The sequence below is a fragment of the Bolinopsis microptera genome, chromosome 1, assembly GCF_026151205.1.
Source record: "Bolinopsis microptera isolate Bmic1 chromosome 1, MBARI_Bmic_1.0, whole genome shotgun sequence".
Lineage (NCBI taxonomy): Eukaryota > Metazoa > Ctenophora > Tentaculata > Lobata > Bolinopsidae > Bolinopsis > Bolinopsis microptera.
Genome location: NC_087072.1, coordinates 8,300,144 through 8,318,430, shown reverse-complemented (window position 1 = coordinate 8,318,430; position 18,287 = coordinate 8,300,144). Strand labels below are relative to the sequence as shown.

Sequence of the window (18,287 nt, the reverse complement as noted above, 5' to 3'; positions counted from 1 at the left end):
AAATCGATTAAAGTTGGTTTTACAGCCCAATAACGCTTCCTTTTTCCTCAAAATTGTTGTGTTACTCAAACAAAGAACATGTTGATTCTGCAACGAAAGAACAAGGAGATCGTCTCATTAACAACTCAAACAGGTTCAACAGGAAGAGTGAGCACTGAGCAGAGGGACATTATATCGTATGTTTACATTTCTTATCTGTATTTGACCCTTTGTTCACATTGTTATCTCTGCCACAGGTTGGCAATTTCAAGGTGCTCTTATCTGCAGACTGCACCTCGGTACACACGCCATGATTACGTCATACAGAACTAGAAATTGTGTGAACCGTGACCATTACAACCGTGCCCAGTGCCCATGTACAATGCTAACTGTTGGGGGGGGGGGGGGGGTGGGTTGTTTACGATAGTCAAACAATCTTGATAGTGTATCAAGGTCTCTCCTCCAACTGACTGCTGTGCTTATCGTCCAGTCAGGAACAGAATAATAACATGATTTTTTAGTTATAGTATGTCTCGGCTGAACTGCGGAGATAAGTACAGTTTGCTGTAATATGTACAGTTTGCTGTAATATGTGGTCGCGATTATCAACTCAGTGGAATTTCAAATGATGAACTGTGCTTTAAGTTTACACCAACTGGAACCAAAGGAATATACCCATGAGTGCTCCCTAACTTAACTTGGACGGTAAGTGTTTGACAATAAAAACTAGGACACGAATTCTCTGACAAGAAATGTTAGCAGGTTTAAATAAAATATACCTGCAGTTAGCAGGTTTAAATAAAATATACCTCCAACTGACTGTGGTGCTTATCGTCCAGTCAGGAACAGAATAATAACATAATTTTTTATTTATTCAAGTAGCCCTGGTCATTTTAAAAAAATCGTTGTCCACCTCCCTTAAAAAAACAGGGTTCAAATTGACCAGTTGGGCACACACGAATGCGATGTCGCTCAGATAAGGCAACATCTTCGCCACAACTTTGTTTCCCAAAATCTTGTACCGCTTCAGATAGCCAATAGAGCGTTCCACGTGGATGCGGGCGATGCTGACTTTCCTGCTGGCTGCTACTTCTTCCGGCGTGAACTGAGTCTTGCCCCACATCCCCGCTGGGATGTTTAGTGTAACTCCTGAAATTTAATTCGCTTTTTATTCCGCTTATTCTTAACTAACCGGACGATGATTAATCACTCTACACTCAACTACTCAACTAGACTGTTACGTGACGTTTCAACACGTTTTCTAGCTGGCTCTGAAACCTTAACCACCCAGAATGACCCTAACCCTAACACAAACCCGATTTCTAACTTAAGCGTATGCTGAAACCTTAACGAGAAATTAGAAACCATAAGTCATAGCACGTTATCTCGCGAGAGGAGCATCATTTGGGTGATTCGCAATCAGCATACAAAATATAAATACTACGATTTAAGTTGGTTTTAACTGTTAGTGTTATAGGGGCCCGTTCAGAAAAATCTCATATTTCGAGTGTAGCACGGTTGGAACTAACCTTCGGGCAAAATGTCGTGAATGAGGAACCCCTTGTCAGCCATCACGTTGTCACCAACAGTCACCTTCTGCAGTATGGCACTATCCACTACAATTTCCTTATCGGTTGTGCCACCAGGGTAACAGCGGCTGACATATGTGATTACCCCACTGGGCGCAATTCCGATTAGTAACTTGGCTGTGTGCGTAGCTGGAGATGGAACAGAATGATTATGCAGGGGAAATTGTATGAGGTACGAAAGCAGAAGATCTGTAATTTACGTTGCAAGTTCAGCATTACTGAAAGGTATGATCTTCTGAACTTACACTTATAATGGCTGTAACATTTGGCGCTCGACTCAATGTTGGACGGAGCTTCAATTGGGACCTGTGGATTGTAGGAACTTTCAATTGCTACAACTGCAATAACAAAATGAAATTTTGAACATCACAATTCGCACCCCGCCGTAATTGTACTGCTGTAGAGAACACCAATTCACTGGTCACGTTTAAAGTGAAATGTTGTGTCAATTTATCTATTGTGACTGTTATAATTCTGTCTGAGCTCTAAAGTAAGAGCCGCTCATTCGATTCTGGTAATGGACTCAAATCATACCTCGGTACAGTCAATCACGATCCTAGTGTTGGGATGGGAAGCGAAGCATGCAGGCATGGCTTTCTGGCACTTCGCTAGTGACGGTAGTTCGTCGCCAACCAGGGTCTTGAATTTGTTGACCATGATATCCAGCCAGGACCTCCATATCGATGTTATCTGTGATCTCGATACCTGAATTTACCTGAACTTAGTTCCGTTGCAATATAATAGGAAAAAAGTTTTGAAGCAGTCCCTAGAACAGCTGCATCTATTTTTAAATCTCTTTTGAAATGTAAGAAGTCGAAAATCAACATTTGAAAGGTCAACTGCTGTTACCCAAACTACCGCTGTTGCTACTAAAAAGCTTACCTGAAAATCGACAGCTAAAATATCATCAGGAAGATTAACTCGCAGTTTCTTCAACGTGATGAGCAGTTGGTCCTCGTACAGGAGGGTCGAATGATGGTTGCCAGTAACAGCGTAGGTGAGGGAGGTTTGGGTGCGATAAGACCGGAGGAACTTCAGCAAGGCAAGAAATACCTCTCCATTAGGTAATCCAGTGTATTGGTGAACCTGTGTAAATATTTCATATGCGGTTACGGTTGGGGCAACGTTACCTAAGATGGCGTGACGTGAGAAGTAATAATTATGGACCGGTTAAGTTGAAAACTTAGTGATTTGTTTAAGTAATGACATTTATTATAGAATAATAATGAAATGTAGGAGTCTGGGATAGTTCTAAAATTGGATACAACAGTTTGACACAATTACGATGACAAAGAGCACAAACCATTCGCGCAGAATTCTTTATGGTGGCGAATCTGATTCCCTCCAAAAGAGAGTTCTTGTACCGCTGTTGGTGGGTGTCGCATACTCTCGAGTCATTGGTAATCCAAGCCCTGAAAGAGGTTACAGTTTGAGTGGTGTTCTATATAATGGTATTTATGATGATTGCAGGTGTCCAAGGATGTACGAATATGAAAGCTGTTAGGATCAATCAACTAACGTGGGGTACGTGAGCTTCACTGATTCAAGGGCTCTTTTTGGTATACGCCGTCTTCCAAACGTACCACATCCAGGAATTGAACATTTCATGTTAATCTTGTTAATGTAAAAGTTAGTATATAAAACTTGTAACAAGTTGACATAGAAGTGCTGCACGTGCATACAATTAGATTGAGGAGCAGCGGTTCTGTATCAAAGCTGTTACAATTGATAAAACTGGGCAGTTCGGAAAATTTAAAAATGAGTCGGCAATCGGCATCTACACTTTCTTTATTCAGCAAATGTTATTTTCAAACAAATAAAGTTTGAGACAAACAATATTATATTATAATGTTATTTATATTTACAGCTACTTTCATGTCTGTTTTTTGCACTACTTACATTAAATTCCATACCACAGTAAGTGCAGGAGTAGGGTTTTGCTCCTGTGTGAACTCTTATATGCACTGTGAGATTACTGTTTCTAGTAAACCGCTTACCACACACATCACACTCGTGTGATCTCTTACCGGTGTGTATCACAGTATGTCTTTTTAGGTTGTCTGCTCGCAGAAACCGTCTCCCACAATACCTACACTTGAACTCATCATCGTCGTGTGTCAGCTTGTGTTTCTTAAGGCCATCAAGTTTTTTGAAAGACATAGGACACACATCACATCTGTATTGTTGTAGTGCATGCTCTGAACTGATATGATCATACAGTTCCTGTTCAGAGGATTTCTTAACACCACACTCATGATACTGACAATTGTGTGTCTTGTTTGTGTGGTTACGGTAGATGTGAGTAGTGAGGGTATTTTTCTGAACAGTGGTATAGTCACAATGTGTACACCTGTACTGCTTATCCCCCGTGTGTGTTAAAATATGCTGGGTGAGGTGGTGCTGATGATCAGTCCTATATTGACAGTAAGGACAGGTAAGTCTCGCTACTTCATCGTGTACTGTTCTAATGTGTCTTGTTAGACTCTTTCTCCAACCAAACATGTTCCCGCACGTCTCACACTTGTGTAGTTTCTCTTTCCCCTTCCTTGATACTTCTCGAGTCGTCCCACATTTGTGTGTCTCCAGCTCTAGCTGCGTCTTGAACAGCTTCAGACAACCGGTTGCAGTGCAATGATGTTGTTGACCTGTAAGTTTGAATAAAGTTACGAACTATTTAATGATATTGCACAGCCTCGTGCATAAAGGTATACATTTGTGTTAACTGACCATTTACGACTCCTTCTTCCTTAAATGCTACTAGAGATTGTTCTCACCATGTTCTAGATCGTGCTGTACACCGCTACAAGAAGGTAAGTTGTCATCAGATTCAGGTTTTCTGACACAGTCTTTGGTTTGCAGTATGTTACTTTTGTTAGTACTTCGTCTGGTGTTGTCGCCATCATCATCTAGAACAACAATCCTATCCCTGTCTTTGAGAACCGTCTTCACCTTTTTGTTATACCTGCGAGATGAAGAATTGTCATGTTAGCAATCTTAAAAGTACAGTTAGCACCACGCGATCAACTACAATTGCGAAACATATGCTGAAAACTATCGGTTAAGTGAAGCCATTACAGTATGTTTAAAGGAAACTTTTAATACGAACTAGGACAACACAGTATCAAAACTCACTCGTCATGCGTCATGTTATGATAGTTATCATACAACTCAAGTACTCGATCAAGACAAGTATCTGTTTGATCCTTGTTTATTCCACCAAACTTAAACCGTTCCTCATCATCGTCAGGTACATCATTACTCTTGTCTGATATAAGTTCATTGTAGAGATCAGGGGGCAGCTCAATTCTCTCGATCTCCTCATCTGAGGACTCTCCGTTTTCCCTGAAAAGGAGTACCCATTGAACATATCATAACATATTGCTAAGTTCAAAATTTAAATAGAATTTGGACTCTGACAAATATTTATGCAAATAAGGAACACAAGTTAAAGCTCCAAAACGCGATTATGGTCAAGTTGAAAGTTATCCAGTATACAGTGTTACTAACATGTCCTCCACGAACTTCTCCCAGCCACCAGGATAAGTCTCACAAGTAATTTTATAGAACTCCTCATCCGGCATAAGAGAGTCTATGTTAGCCTCACATATTTCATGTGTAAACTCAGGGTTTTCTGCGATCAATTTACACACATCTACAGGACCTTCTCCGAGATGAGAAGTTAAATTCTTGTTGACAAATAGATCTTTCAATGCTGGTACAGACTCAGGTTCTGAGTGTAGGAACATCTCTAGATCCTCTACTTTAGGACCTTCAGCTTCTTCGTTAGCAGAGTACTGGTTAACTTTTCGTTCGTCTGTACATTCTGCAAAATCCGATTCACCATTTACATTCTTGTTCCTCGTTTCAGGAGCACTGTCCGTATCACTGTCAGAGGGGTATCTGGGATCAGCCTTAACAAATTCCTCCAGCTTTATCGCTCCATCTGAATACCGATTCAGCAACATCTCATCTGAATTGTGAGCTAATGGTTAAGATACCAGAACAAGATTTTCAAAACCTTGATTTAATGGACACACTTGCACTCTTTACCACTCACCGACTTCCAGAGAATATTCTTATTGGCTGCGTCAGTCACACACATAAACACAAACACATTTATGGGCATTATTAGTATAGTTTAGACCTACATTGTGAGTAAGCTGTGGCGTGTTCCTCCCATTCTTCAGTCCGGTAACCTTCCAGTGGTTCATCTACTGTCATCAAACCCAGTTCCACTAACTTATCTCTGTTGTCTCTTATTCTCTTGTATCTTCTGAGACTGTGCTCACGCACACCTCCACAGTACCTGGCCCCTTCAAACACCTTCCACAGTGACATATGTTCTAAATATAACAAACTTGGTTTAGTTGAACGTTAAAAGATCAGTTAGGATTAAAAGTTGGTTAATGCAATTTTTGACTTTTACAATTATAGTGCTATGTGATATCCTCACCAAACGATGTGACCAGTGCAGTGGCAACTGTACATATATTAGAAATAGCACCCTTCCTTGTAAGTTTTGCGCACAAAAACAATGCGGGGCCTCCAGTGTGGTGTGAAAGCGATTGTGTGTACTTGTGTGCACAGGTAATCTGTGGCCGGGATTTCAATATATCAGTTAGAAAGTTGATGTCGTGCAGGCCTCGTTGAAATTAGAATCGCACTGAAAGGAATATCCTCCTCGAGCAGTGGTCGTTTGTACGCAAACTGGTTTGACGTTTGTGACAGTTTTCTCGACCCCCCTCCCCCCACCAAATGTTCACAAATTAAAGTATTAAAGTCCGTGGCAGAGTCTGGTGCAAACATTATTCGTCATCGGAGTCCGATACGCATGGCTCTGCAAGATCGTGCTCGGCTGAAAGAGGTTTCAATTAGCTGGCTGATATGGGACTAAGTGGTGGTTCAGAGAAACTCTTGTGTAATTTGCATGCACTGCTGAATTGTACAGGAAAAAATTTAATGTACAGGTCAAAATTAGTGCCGCTCACCTTGGTTGAGGATGTGGGGTATGAATTCATTGAAGTAGAATGTCTGGAGTTGCACAATCTTATGAACGTAGGAGTGGTCCTTCTGGACTGTGATGTAGAAATATGGTTTTTTTGGTGTCCAGGGGAAGAAATAGCACACCTTCCTTCCTGAGGGCATTGAGGGACTGTTGAGCAAATATTTGATGTTCTAAATTTTGAGATTTTGCCATGGTAACAAATTATGGTACCTATGCAATGTAATTACACTGGGCAATTGTCGTCCACCCCAAATTATCGCTATTCTAACTCTACAATCTGGAAACCTGAAAGTACAAACCAGTAAAATGCAACTGTCCCTGTATCTGGTCATAGTAGGCGTGGTTGGAGTTAAATTCAACCGAATCCGGTCCAGCTCGCAGATACGGCATGTTGGGCACGTTCCTAACCTTTGTTGTCTGAGCCTGACACTTTCTTACCCATTCTGCCACAGACTTGTCTTTTAGAGAGAAAATACATTTAATCTCTAATGTTCCGTCCTGTCCAACCAACCCGTCAGGTGATGCACCAAGGCAGGAAGTTTCCTTATCCAGAAATATCCCTGTTTCAGTTACCTTAAATTGTGCCACAGTTAGGAAAAGGTACTATAAAATAATCCATAAGGTCATATACCGGTAGCAGCCTAGTATAATATGTTATGAGATGTAGCAGTGATTGTTTGGAAAGGTATGCATATTTGTGGCATTGTGATAGGTATGCAGTTTCGCAAACAGTTTACAAGTTACAACCTGCACTGACCTGCAGACCTGTTAAAGCTGCAAACTCCCTTCTAGCCTCGTCCTCGTGAGTAGTGCCCCACTCTAGAGCAGAGTGACCCTCGAGACGGTTAGCAGCGTAGAACAGGTCAGTCATCCTTTCCTCTCTTGTTTTAACTGGAAATTGGTCATCAAAATGTTATATCGGTTAGTGAGGAAAATTGTGAAGTCGCGGACCACTCTTCACAGGTAATGGAAATATCCTTGAAAACATTTCACTTATGCACAGCATTGAGAAGATCCTTCATATTTACCCTTTTCTGACTTTTTTCCAGGTTTAGATCTACCAGACAGGAGAGTCAGCACCTGATGGAACTTTGTGCTCGTCAGCCTGAACTTTTTCACCGCACAGTACAGTATGTTTGAGAACTGGCCTGTAGTGTCCTCTGCCAGCTGTACTATGTCCCCGTCGGGAAGCTGAATCTCACGTAAAGACTCACGTGCACTGTCGACCGTTTGCCCTGCACAAATTAGAAATGTTTGGATTACAACAGAATATTCTGTTTGAAGCTGTTTCCTTAAGTTAGTCATTTTAACAGTATTACAAATGTACTCGACATTACACGTTCCGTCTTACATGACTTGATGATTTCATGTATATATTAGTTACATGTAGTTCAATATACAAATCACCATACCTTTCTGTAGCAGATTGTACACAAGTATACCTGCCCACTTGATCAAGGGGACAGTTTCGGGCGCCGGCTCCTCTGACAGCACAAGTTTCAATCCAAAGTTAGGGATTATGGAGTCCATGTCGTCATAGAATTGTTTACTCCCTGCGGAGAAGTCCGCTACAGCACACGGTTGATCAGGATTACCATCATTTTCCTCCAATCTCCTGCAAATGTACAGTATAATAAGTCAGGTTGGAGGCCATTTTAGATTAACTGAATTTGCAGCCTATGAGCTACGCCTTAAAAAGTATTGTAAATTCACACCGCGATGCATACTCACATCTTCTTCGCAGAAGGCTGTCGGAGCAAAGCATCCAGTGTCTGGATCGATTCAAGCTTTTTCTTGGCGGTTTTAGGCTTCTTGAGCCAACTCACTGGAACTAAGTATTAAGTCAGCATTAGGGTGAGCATGAAATTTTTTTATGACCGTTCTGTGGAACCGTTATTATTAAGATTCATGTCTAGTTGGTGAATTATGCAATACCTGATGTTTTCGAGAGATTTTTCGAAGCGTAGATCAAAGTTGCTGCCATGTGTGAACAAGGTGTCGTACCCACTTTGCAGGCACAGTGGTATTTCTGTACAGTTTTTTCCTTCGTGTTCAACTCCATCTACGGATATGAACATAATTTCTTAATTGTAGACTATGAAATAATTTTCCTATTTGGCACAAATCACGTCGACAGCAATCGCTGAACAAAACTTTCATTGCCAACAAATCACATAGAGGTTAGAACTACTTAAATTGGACATCGTTCAAACTAATTTCTACTTTTCCTGTATCATGATGTTACATAAACTAGTCTTTCAAATGACGGTAAACAGATATTTCAAGGCTTCAGTACCAAGTTCACAATTCTGGGTTAAACAAACCGAAAGCTGGTAAGATTGATCCTTGTGAGAGGACTGGACGACGGCTCTCAGAGTTGCATCACGGTACTCAAAGAACAGAATTTTGTTACCATCGTACGCCTGAAATTAAAATGTTCAGCCACAGTTTACTCTCTACAATATTCACCAAACAGTTATGACCAGGTATGGTTTGGAAACCTTACAGAATGGATCCGAGCAAATATAAGTAATACAAAAAAGTAACTGCATACCCTCTGTCCCTTCAGAACAACATTTTTAAGGGACGGACTGAAAAATGTCATGAGGTAGACTGCTGATAGGCTCATACTAAGAGAGAGAGAGAATATTAGTGTAAATGAGGGGAACGGGTGGGTGTGTTGGGCAATTGGCACAGGACGTACAAAGAAACATTTCAAAAATATTATTTCAACGAAGTTAGCTGACCAGTTGTCTACGAATAGGGGAAAAAAACTCAGAAGAGTTCTTCTAAAGAACAGTTATTTTATTTTTTTATTTTATATATTATTATAATGTCATCTGCTGGTGGTGAGGATGCCAGAAGAAAGAATACCCAACTATCTTCTGCACTGGATCCCAAAGCATGGTAAAAGATCAAGAGGTAGACCTCGGAAAAACTGGTTGTCTTGTGTCCGGGAGGATGCAGCAATCTCCACAGGTGTCGATAACATCACGATAGAAGATGCAGAACAACAAGCTACAGACAGGGTTCACTGGAGAGGTCTAATACACCGGAGAAAGGAGTTACTATGTGGTGCAGGCTACTCCAACGACTAGGAGGAGACCTTTTCAAGTACAAGTAAGTACATCTGCTGTAAGCTAGTCTTCAATGCTCTTCAACCTGCTCTTCGATGCGCACTCTAAGATGTGCGCGCAGATTGACAGACGTTTCCAAGTCCATGTTCATATCCTGGGTGAAGACTAAATTCAGTTTTACGTGAACCTTCGTCCTTCAGCTTAATAAACGTTCCGGGTTTAACTTACATGTGATGGACAATGGATAGGGGAAGAACTTGTGTACAAATGTAGTCCACAGAAACGTACATCAAGGTTGTACCGTAATGTGAATCATTGAAAAACTTACATATGCACACCATACAATTTTATATTTCCACATTACTCTATGCCAATGTCAATTTTAAAAAATAACATACCTGCATGAGTCGCTCGGCAAACAGAAGCATGTATACACCGCAGTCCACTCCGTTTGTCTGTTGGGGGACGGGGATCTTCTGAACCTCCAGCAGTGCTGAATATGTTAGTTTTTTAACATTTTACGGATACTGTTATTTTCTTCCAGATACTTCACGGAATATTCACACTGCACCCATTCTACAACATTATATATACTCCCAGTTGCAGTTACCAAAAATTAAATCATTTTAAATCATATTCTCTTACCATACCGGGCCCTGCTTCAAACATTAAATTTTTGATAATACAAATTTGACTTACGGCCATGTGTGAGCATGCTGAAAGCCCTCCTGAGTCTTGTGTATGACTGCTGTCCATAAGACGTCAAACTGTCATAAATCCTCATGGAGGAAGTGGTGACGGCTATCAGGAGCCAATGTCCGGCGTCACAGACTGGGATTAGCAGGGTGAGCCCACAGAGTAGTGTGTGAGCTACCCTTTGGCACCACGCGTCGTTGTTCACCTGTCAAAAACATATTGCAGTACGTATTACAGGTAAATAGCTCTGATAACGCCACATTATGTTGTAGTGTGCTAATACAGTGTTTGGTACAGTATATTAATATAGTACGGTTCACCCTAGGATTGCACAAATTATTGTAAGTGAATGATCAAAATTACCTCTGTCTGCGTTAAATCCTTCATATGCAAGTAAAGGAGTGGCCCCTGCACCGGTACATGGAAGGACTCGGAAGAGTTCTCATACTGGGCGACCAGGACTTGCAGCCACCCAGAGACGATGACGTCATTGAGTAGTTGCCTCGGACCAAGCGTCAGGAGATCCCCAGACTGCAGCTCAACCCCACCTAACAACCGCTTCTCTATTGTAGCAACCTGGATGACATAGAATATTTAAATTATGTGATATACAGATTTCCTGAAGAAGATTACACACATACTTTAATTAGCAAGTTTTTGCCATCATTACATTTTACTAAGTACTAAGTTCAGTCTTTCTGTACATATTTCTAAATTTGGATTGGAATACAATGGCGGAGTCAAACTTACGTTGCTGTCTTCGAAGTCCATATGGTCATCGACCTCTATCCGGATCCTGTCGACAGAAGAGGGCATATCTTCTGTCATATCAACCTGAATGTTTAAATATACCAGACAATCTTAAATTGAACAATGTTTTTTTGCACTCATAACTTTAAAACAAAGTACTAATAATCCCTGTGCTAAAGGAACAATCCAGCACGTAATAGGTGGAGAAACTTACTGTTTTTGGTGATCGAGGCGGAGGAGAACTGTGGACTACAATTCCGAAGTCGTACGGGTCCTGCGATTCCTGCGATGACTGTGGCACTAACTGAAACGCCCATGTGCAGGCAAACGTCTGGTGCCTGAAACAGTATTCCTGGTGAATTTTGCTAAGTCGGTCAGACAGGGGATTTCAAAGGTGTAAAATGGTTAATAATTTTATCCAAATTGTTAACATACGTACTAGGAACTCTGATTGTTTTTTAGCTCAACCCAGTATACGTACCTCACAAGATTGTAGTTGCCGGTAAAGAGCTTCCAACAACGGGGACACTTAACCTCCTCCGCCCTCATGTGCACTTTCTGGAAATGCTGTTTGAGCTGAAAAAGGTAGTGCTTATCAGGAGAATCGTAAACCTGCACGTATTAAATCAACAGCAAAACCGTACTGTTCTTATCTGCAGCTCAACTAATAAAAATAGCTCACCAGGTATTTGTTGGCACCCTTGTATTGGCAGCCGTTGTAGGTGCAGGGAACAGGGTCTTGGTTGCACTTGCACCCGCTTCTGTGCCTGGTCAAAGAAGCACAGGAGTTGAAAGATGCTTCACACTTGACTGAAAAATATATCTGTTGCTGTTTTTAGAAAGGAACACCACGCGACATGGACATCCATCAAGAGATAACTTTCAACTGTTGGGAAGGTTCCAAAACTTTATGAAGTGCATTTTGCACTGTTGCCAGCATAGATGTGCGGCAATAAGATTTGCACGAAAAAAATGGTGATTATGTATTTACCCACCGCAACTGAATAGGTTTTTCAACCCGTGCTTAGAAGCCAAGTGACCTTTGTAACAATTGTTATCAAGGAACTGGACGGGGATCTCGCACTTTGTGCACCAAAACGGCATATTTAGATTCTAAGACTTTGAGGAAATTAAATTCATGTCGATACATACACAGTTAATTTTTAAGCACGAACATAGTATCATGGTAGCATGGATACAAGCGGACAAACAGAGGAGGAGGACTGAGGAGGACTGAAGAGGACTGGGGAGGAGGAGGACTAAGGAGGAGGAAAATAAGGAGGGGGAGGAGAACTGGGGAGGAGGATGACTGAAGAGAACAAGGAGGAAGAGGAGGAGGAGGGGGAGGAGGAGGAGGAGGAGGAGGAGGAGGAGGAGGAGGAGGAGGAGGAGGAGGAGGAGGAGGAGGAGGAGGAGGAGGAGGAGGAGGAGGAGGAGGAGGAGGAGGAGGAGGAGGAGGAGGAGGAGGGGGAGGAGGAGGAGGAGGAGGACTGGGGAGGAAGAGGAGCAGGAGGATGAAGAGGAGGATGAGGAGGACTGAGGAGGAGGAGGAAGAGGAGGAGGATGAGGAGGATGAGGAGTACTGAGGAGGAGGAGGAGGAGGAGGAGGAGGAGGAGGAGGAGAACTGAAGAAAACACGGAGGAGGAGGAGCAGAAGGAGGAGGAGAAGGGGGAGGAACACGGGAGAGGAGGAGGACTGAAGAGGACATCAGGACAAGGAAGAGGGGGAGAATGAGGAGAAGGAGGAGGACTGGGGGAGGAGGAGGAGGAGGGAGGAGGAGGACAGAAGAGAACACGGAGGAGGAGGGGGACTGAGGAGGAAAAACGACACAAAATTGTACGGTACAAGCTAAAATATCTGCCTGTTTCATTCAGTACAAGTAGATTTTAAATAGAAATTTTAATAGCGTACAGCAAAGATCTGACCCATGAACCGAAATAAAATGTAGCTGGTTAACGAACTAAAGAGAGGTCCATTGAACTCGAACCATACCAACAGCGCACTCATTACCCGTTATCAATTTTACCAATACTTCCGTGTTATCTCATCTTAAATAAACACCCCACACACAAAATAAACGCATACTTGCCTTTGAGGGCAAGTGCAACATTTAAAGTTACACAAACTCTTATTACCATTCTAAAACTGATTCCAAGTTTACATATTTAAAACGTCAATATAACTAATTTACCACACAAATTGATATTTTGATTTATTTGTCTAACCTGTTGAAAATAAACTGGACCATGTTGAACTGGTACTTCAATTATGGGTACAACCATGCTCGTCCTTGTGTACACCGCAAGTGCCTGCTCCTGTAACATACATTTCTTGTCAGAGAATTCGTGTCCTAGTTTTTATTGTCAAACACTTACCGTCCAAGTTAAGTTAGGGAGCACTCATGGGTATATTCCTTTGGTTCCAGTTGGTGTAAACTTAAAGCACAGTTCATCATTTGAAATTCCACTGAGTTGATAATCGCGACCACATATTACAGCAAACTGTACATATTACAGCAAACTGTACTTATCTCCGCAGTTCAGCCGAGACATACTATAACTAAAAAATCATGTTATTATTCTGTTCCTGACTGGACGATAAGCACAGCAGTCAGTTGGAGGAGAGACCTTGATACACTATCAAGATTGTTTGACTATCGTAAACAACCCCCAACCCCCCCCCCCCCCCCCCCAACAGTTAGCATTGTACATGGGCACTGGGCACGGTTGTAATGGTCACGGTTCACACAATTTCTAGTTCTGTATGACGTAATCATGGCGTGTGTACCGAGGTGCAGTCTGCAGATAAGAGCACCTTGAAATTGCCAACCTGTGGCAGAGATAACAATGTGAACAAAGGGTCAAATACAGATAAGAAATGTAAACATACGATATAATGTCCCTCTGCTCAGTGCTCACTCTTCCTGTTGAACCTGTTTGAGTTGTTAATGAGACGATCTCCTTGTTCTTTCGTTGCAGAATCAACATGTTCTTTGTTTGAGTAACACAACAATTTTGAGGAAAAAGGAAGCGTTATTGGGCTGTAAAACCAACTTTAATCGATTTCTCGTGCAACGTTGTACAGGTGAGGAACAGTCACAAAAATGAGATGCTTACCTGCTGTGTTTTTTCGTACTCTGCTCTTCGCTCAAGTTCGATCAGTTAAGGTTAGGATTGCCTCGATCTTTCGGTTTCAGCCCTAGGTCAAGAGCTGTAGAACCGAAGGATCAAAATATATGTTGCTTGTTGCTTGCATTCTAACCTATAAAACATCGATTTTGAGGGATAAGGAAGTGTTTATAGGTTCTGAAACCTAGCTAAATCGATTTTTCGTGCAATTTTAGGTTAGAAACGGTCATCAAAATGAGTTAATAAGAAGGTCGATTTCTCGGTTATTTTTGAGCTTTCGTTCAGAAAATAATTCGGGGTCCTCAAAGGGGGGTAACAAGAAGGCGTTACATGTGTTACAAGCCTTCTATAATACAAAATATGTAACACCTCCTCAGCCTCCTGAACATGTGTTCCACCTAAAATGTAAACAAACAATGATCACCTCCTCAGCCTCCTGAACATGTGTTCCCTATTAATGTAAACAAACAATGATCACCTCCCCGCCAGTATCCACATCTATTATATTGGTCAATTTTTTATTTTACAATTCTCTTCATTATTTGATCACTTTACAGAACCTTTCTCTTCACTGAATAGAGAACCTCATCAGCAATTTATATATTTGGCACTGTTAAGTACTTGACAGAGTTCCTCCCTGACAGCTGTTAGCGAACAATTTCTGGTTCCTTTACTTTTTCCGGCGTTCTCTGCACAAACAGTCACAGCTAAGTTTCCTGGATATTCCAATTTGATATCAAAGACATTTACGTCATGTAACGTTGGCCATTTCGCAATTTTAGCACGCTCTGCTCCACCTACCGTAAGGCACCTCGGTTACCATCAAAAAGTTTACAATTTTATAAGCATTTATCTGTTAAATTGACAATAAACTGATTCCTTATTTCACGTTTTATATTTACTCAAATAAATTAGTGATTATTATTTCTATGGCTAACTTATGAGCAGGGTTACATCTTGGAAAATTATGAAGGGACAAATAACAACGAATCTAAAAATATGGGCATTGGCAATCAAACGATGTTTGTCGATCTTCAAAAACCACGGCTTCAAAAACCACGACGTCTATAAGAAAGACTAAAAGAAATACGCCCGTCAACCTGTTGTTGTAACCACGAATCCACAGGATTTCGTGTCCAGAGAGTAATATCTAATCTTACTCGTTACTCGTTACTCGTCGTTATATCAAGGTTCAATCCAGTAGTCTAGGATTCAAGCCGAATTCTAAGCTATAGGAATCTATGACTAGAGATACATAATCTCATTACTCCAATACCACGTGATCAGAGATCAACCAAATCTCATAGTCACGTGGTACCACTTTCACATTCAAGTCTCATACAGGTAACAAGAGACTACAGTTTAATCCGTGGACAGGAGTGACGGCAGAAAGTTTAAAATGGATGTTTTGACGAGGACGTATGTTGTGACGATCAAGAATAAAAGAGAGAGACAAACAGTAAAGAAGACGTGCTTTCATAAGGAGATGATCGATGATGTTAGAATCACTTTTATTATGAGACGCTATTTTAATTACCAGATTTCATATAGCTGTCTTACTTGTACAATAAGAGAGAGGATAAACTAAAACCAAAAGTCCAATCAGTAAACTACTTAAAAATAAGTGTTCGCACTTAAAACACTGTCACTGTCAGTTAAAGTTCTAAAATCCTTCCGCTCTCCAAATCAGCTTTTTCGTAGCACCCCATAATCTTAAAAATCACTGCTATCCTTGTATTTAATCAGCATTTTAGAAATGAACCACAAACATGAACTAATTTCTGCAAAATGTAAAAGCAGTCATAAAAGAAGTCTTTCAGTAGTGCAAGACCTGAAAAAAATGTTGACCTGCAAAAAATTGTTTGCTGAATTGATCTACAGATGTATAATAATAAAGTACAAGTTCAATTTTGTGATGCACTATACAGAAATGCATTACTTACAACGACTTACGACATGTGTATGATATAAGTAATATTCAGAGCCCAAACGATCTAAAACGCAAATTCGTTAGCTTTTCGTGCAGATATTGTATACAATATACATGCACTTTGGACAGAAGTGCCAAATAAAATAAATAAAAGAATAAAGAAACTAGTAAAAACTTATGAATTTTATTATTCTGCCCTTATTTGGGAACATATACACGTTCGACTGCTATCTGCTAACCACTTGCAAAAATCCATTTTCCAGTCACATTTCCGAAACGGAAAATAAACATTTTAAGGTATATGTTGCTTCATAGTTTATACACTGTATATAAATATGGCTCTTAGGTACATTTATGCGTATCAGAATATCGAAATTAAACTGCAAACATTCGAGTGACTGCAACCCTGGAAAAGGGTGTGGCCCAAAACGCCCTCATCGCATTTGGTACAAAAATGCAAAGAATGATGAATGCCAACTTTTCAAAGCATCATCTAGAAAGGTGATAACTGTTGAAAAATCACTTTTAAAACGAAAAGCTAACGAATTCACGTTTCGTCTCGGACTATAAGGAGTAGGACAAACCAGCAACATTGTTTATCAATTCAGAATTTAGGCCAATTTGTCTTACTTTGATTATATGCACAATAGGCACGCGTCAGTGACCCGCATGTTCTACTTAATGTATTAGAGACTTTACTCGTTAGGAAAGTTCGTGGGTAAAATTTGAATTCAGCGTTTTCGAAAAGTGGTAAAGAAATTCCTGAGAAAATTTCTTAGGGCGAGTAGAATAAGTATGTATGAGAATTTCTGACAACCTATATGTGTCATGAACGATGGTCGATAATCCATACCAGATGTCATGTTGAGGCGTATTTATGGCCAAAATTGGCAATGAGTGTATGCTGACTGCTGAGGCTAGCGTTTCATAACGACTTATCAGCTTAACATCTTACCTTTAAATATGACATCTTGGCCAAATGCTGAAGAAAAAAATGCACTTCATCTGGCGGCAGAACTGTCAACTTTAATATGAAAATTACAAACCTATTTGAATCAAGATGAGGTTGCTCAGAGGCTAGCGCAAAAAAAAACTGTGACTAGTTTCGATCAGAATATTATCGAATGAAACGACCACATAAAAAGCAAATTTAAAGTTAAATTCTTAAAGATTCACATTGACCGTAGTGCGTAGGTAAGGGCTGACTGTGAGTTAAGTACCATATTTGGAGCGATATAAACCATTGACCTAGATAATAGTTTACATCTCTCAGCAACTAAACTCTAAAGTACGAAGGACAAATAAAAAGAGCAGTACAGTAATAAACAGACGTTTTTGCGGCAAGTATTGGCCTTTGATAAAAACTGAGCTACGAATAACGATTGATCATGTGCTCAGTCAAAGGCCGAAACGTTGATATATTACTATAATCTTTACTTCATTTGTCCTTTGTATATTAGTTGCTGAGAGACGCGATGTCATTGACATAAATTGCTCCAAATAATACAATTAAGTTCCAAATTCGATTCACTAAGAGCAACTGACCTCAGTTTAATAATGGTACTACGGAAACTTTAATGAATACTCCTCCTCCTCCTCCTCCTCCTCCTCCTCCTCCTAAATAAGGACATGTTCATTTGAACTTGAAGATGAGGATATTGGTACACACAAAAAAAAGTGTTTTCGACATTGTATGCATAATTTTGGTATCGATTAACTGAGCATGTTCAGAAGTTACGAAGTAAAGAAATTAATTTTTTGTTTTTGTAACCCATAGATCGGATGCTAGCAGCTTGGACGGGTATTATAAATACTGAATAGAATATGGAACGTCATACACTGAGAAGTGTTAACCGACGTGACCCACCACAAATGAATGCAGTCCAACTCCAAGTACACACACAATACACATCATCTCTGCATCTTGACCTCATATATGAACATGTAGAACATATATGATCTGAAATAAGAATTAATTAATTAATTTTTAGGCCAAATTTGAAACATCTTAAACATGTTAACTGCAGTTTTTATGGTTTCAATATTATAGTACCAGTAAACATGCTGAAATTAACAACAGGAGCGTTTGAAAAATTTTGAAATAACATTTTATCAAAGGCTATAAAGAATAG

At 40.4% G+C, this 18,287-nt stretch overlaps 3 protein-coding genes across 4 annotated transcripts in view; 1 reads left to right on the top strand and 2 right to left on the bottom strand.

Moving 5' to 3' along the window:
- LOC134811823 (small ubiquitin-related modifier 1-B-like) overlaps positions 1 to 18,287 on the top strand; it is a 93,671-nt gene that overhangs the window by 8,954 nt on the left and 66,430 nt on the right. The window lies entirely within an intron of this gene.
- LOC134825453 (uncharacterized) lies at positions 714 to 3,178 on the bottom strand. The gene is made up of 7 exons (XM_063837631.1): positions 3,088 to 3,178; positions 2,872 to 2,980; positions 2,451 to 2,654; positions 2,103 to 2,273; positions 1,814 to 1,874; positions 1,509 to 1,697; positions 714 to 1,128 (listed from the first exon to the last, which is right to left on the bottom strand). The coding sequence occupies exons 1-7, from the start codon at positions 3,174 to 3,176 to the stop codon at positions 854 to 856; spliced, it is 1,098 nt and encodes a 365-aa protein (XP_063693701.1). The 5' UTR covers positions 3,177 to 3,178; the 3' UTR covers positions 714 to 853.
- Positions 3,308 to 5,975, bottom strand: LOC134811731 (zinc finger protein 737-like). Its single transcript, XM_063818768.1, has 5 exons — positions 5,717 to 5,975; positions 5,076 to 5,538; positions 4,701 to 4,910; positions 4,343 to 4,530; positions 3,308 to 4,213 (listed from the first exon to the last, which is right to left on the bottom strand). Exons 1-5 carry the CDS (start codon positions 5,904 to 5,906, stop codon positions 3,420 to 3,422), a joined length of 1,845 nt encoding a protein of 614 aa, XP_063674838.1. The 5' UTR covers positions 5,907 to 5,975; the 3' UTR covers positions 3,308 to 3,419.